The 1,948-nt window shown below is 40.2% G+C and overlaps 1 protein-coding gene across 1 annotated transcript; it reads right to left on the reverse strand.

Annotated features, from left to right (window-relative positions):
• Nucleotides 1-208: 208 nt before the first annotated feature.
• On the reverse strand, nucleotides 209-1,102 carry LOC142180084 (DNA polymerase-like). Its single transcript, XM_075251006.1, has one exon. It carries the CDS (start codon nucleotides 1,100-1,102, stop codon nucleotides 209-211), a length of 894 nt encoding a protein of 297 aa, XP_075107107.1.
• Nucleotides 1,103-1,948: the final 846 nt, after the last annotated feature.

Genomic DNA, 1,948 nt, shown 5'->3' on the forward strand with positions numbered 1-1,948 from the left:
TATGTCTATCCTTATAGGGTAAGAAGGCTTTCTCTATTGTAGAGAGGACACACTACAAAAGCCTCAATAAAGCCAAAGAAGTTATCCAATTCCGCCTTTTCTAAATTATTATGCCAGACGTCCCGGCCTGGGAGCCCCGTTCGCCTGGCATAGGAAAAGTTTTCATTATAAATGGATATAAGGAGTTCACATCGTAATAGTCTCAATTTTAACCATAGGGCTTATAGACATCGGCATGTCCTCCATAATAACCACGCCGAATGAAGCGTTCTTGGTTTCGAGTTGGTATATGGATGGGCCAACTCTTTGGGTCGTAATAGTGCATACGAAAGATTGATAGAGCTAGCGATGACAACGTTATTGTATCAACGATGTCTATTTTGTACAGATTCCAATAAATCTCTTGTGCCTTCAGCATAACGCCACCTAAGAGACGAATATCTTGTTTCAGATAAGCCAACAATTGTTGACCTATCTCCGGAAGATACTCAAGTCGTAATTTCTCATAGGGAATGGTGCCTTTAGAACCTAATTTCGGGCATAAATCCTGGGCCAAGTTATTTAGCGCAGCGGGAAGGAGAAGGTAGGAATCCCTTATACGGAACAATAATTTATTTTTTTCATTTCCACGATAGACTTTTAACTCGTACATTTTATGCTTCCTCATCACCGTTTGGAAGGAGTACTTGCCGATCTGAGAAGTAAAAGCTCTCGTTACTATAATGCCATCGTATCGTGAAAAGTTATGGAAATAGACCGTTCGAATTTCTTTTTCATCTGATACCACAGCCGCTAAACGTTCTATAAAGTCGAGCATCATACGTTCACTTCGTTTTTTGAAATCTGATATTGAGAAATCGTTATCTTCACTGAAATATGTTTCAATATAATATTCAGACTTGGAAGCAAGATCTTCACCTGGCTTAACCACTAAGAACCCCACTGCGCAAGGAACATGAACATCGTCGTGGAGAGCAGCCTCTATATCGGCAACAATGAATGGGCTCCTTTTTATTTTCTTAATTGCTTTCAGTGCGGGTATATGATCGGGACGACGACTCTTCTTACCCATAGCTACCACTTCTACAGGTTCATCACTCATTGTCCCGCCATCCGTTAATTCATCACAAAGTTGCTTAAAAATTTCCTCTAGGCTAAAAGGGTGGACTTCACGGTGTTCAACCCTTTCGAAGAGATAGATTCGAACCCCTACTCGGTCTAGCTGCCCCTCTTCGTATTTTATTTCTCAGCCTTTTCACAGACTTGTTTCAAAATTTCATTATATACACGAAGCGGGGGTACTTCTGCGTTATCGGCCTTTACTAAAATTGCATTTCCTGCTGTAAAGTCGGCTCGTTCGTTATTTGTATGTATCAGACCATAATGGATAGTGAATTTAATAGAACGAAATCCGTTATTGTATGCATATTTCATTAACAGTATCATTACCGCTAATGAGATAACTTCAATTTCGACACATTTAAGGTAAGGTTTTTTAAAGTAGAATTCTGCTATTCTTATTGACTCAAGGGGGCTATGATATTTTTCCTCAGCGATCAACTTGTAGAGAAATCCAGACTGGAACTATTGATGATTCTACGTTAGCTCTAAAGTAAGGAGACCACTTAAAAACCCTCATCGGATAAGAAAAGATATACCAGATAGAGCGCAACCAAGTCCATTTTTGAATGAGAAGGCTAAATCATCACCTTATTTGAGGAAGTAGCCATGGAAGATTGGGTCTGTATGGCTTCCTGGGGTCGAAAGATCTTCCTTCAGCCTTGAAAGTATGCTGCTGCTTTAGCGCGAATGAAACCATTTCTCAAAATAAAAAGGAATCCTCCTCTTGAGGTTGGTAACCTAGCCCAAAACCATGCTCATGGGAAAAGAGTATGGGGAAATTAAAAGAGACCTTGATGTCTTCGCCCTAAGCGCATGCCAGGAAACT

Source organism: Nicotiana tabacum, chromosome 4 (genome assembly GCF_000715075.1).
Source record: "Nicotiana tabacum cultivar K326 chromosome 4, ASM71507v2, whole genome shotgun sequence".
In the NCBI taxonomy this organism is placed as follows: domain Eukaryota; kingdom Viridiplantae; phylum Streptophyta; class Magnoliopsida; order Solanales; family Solanaceae; genus Nicotiana; species Nicotiana tabacum.

Bases quoted from the DNA above. Each gene is read 5' to 3' on its own strand.
- LOC142180084 (XM_075251006.1), bottom strand. From the start codon at position 1,102: ATGAGTGATGAACCTGTAGAAGTGGTAGCTATGGGTAAGAAGAGTCGT.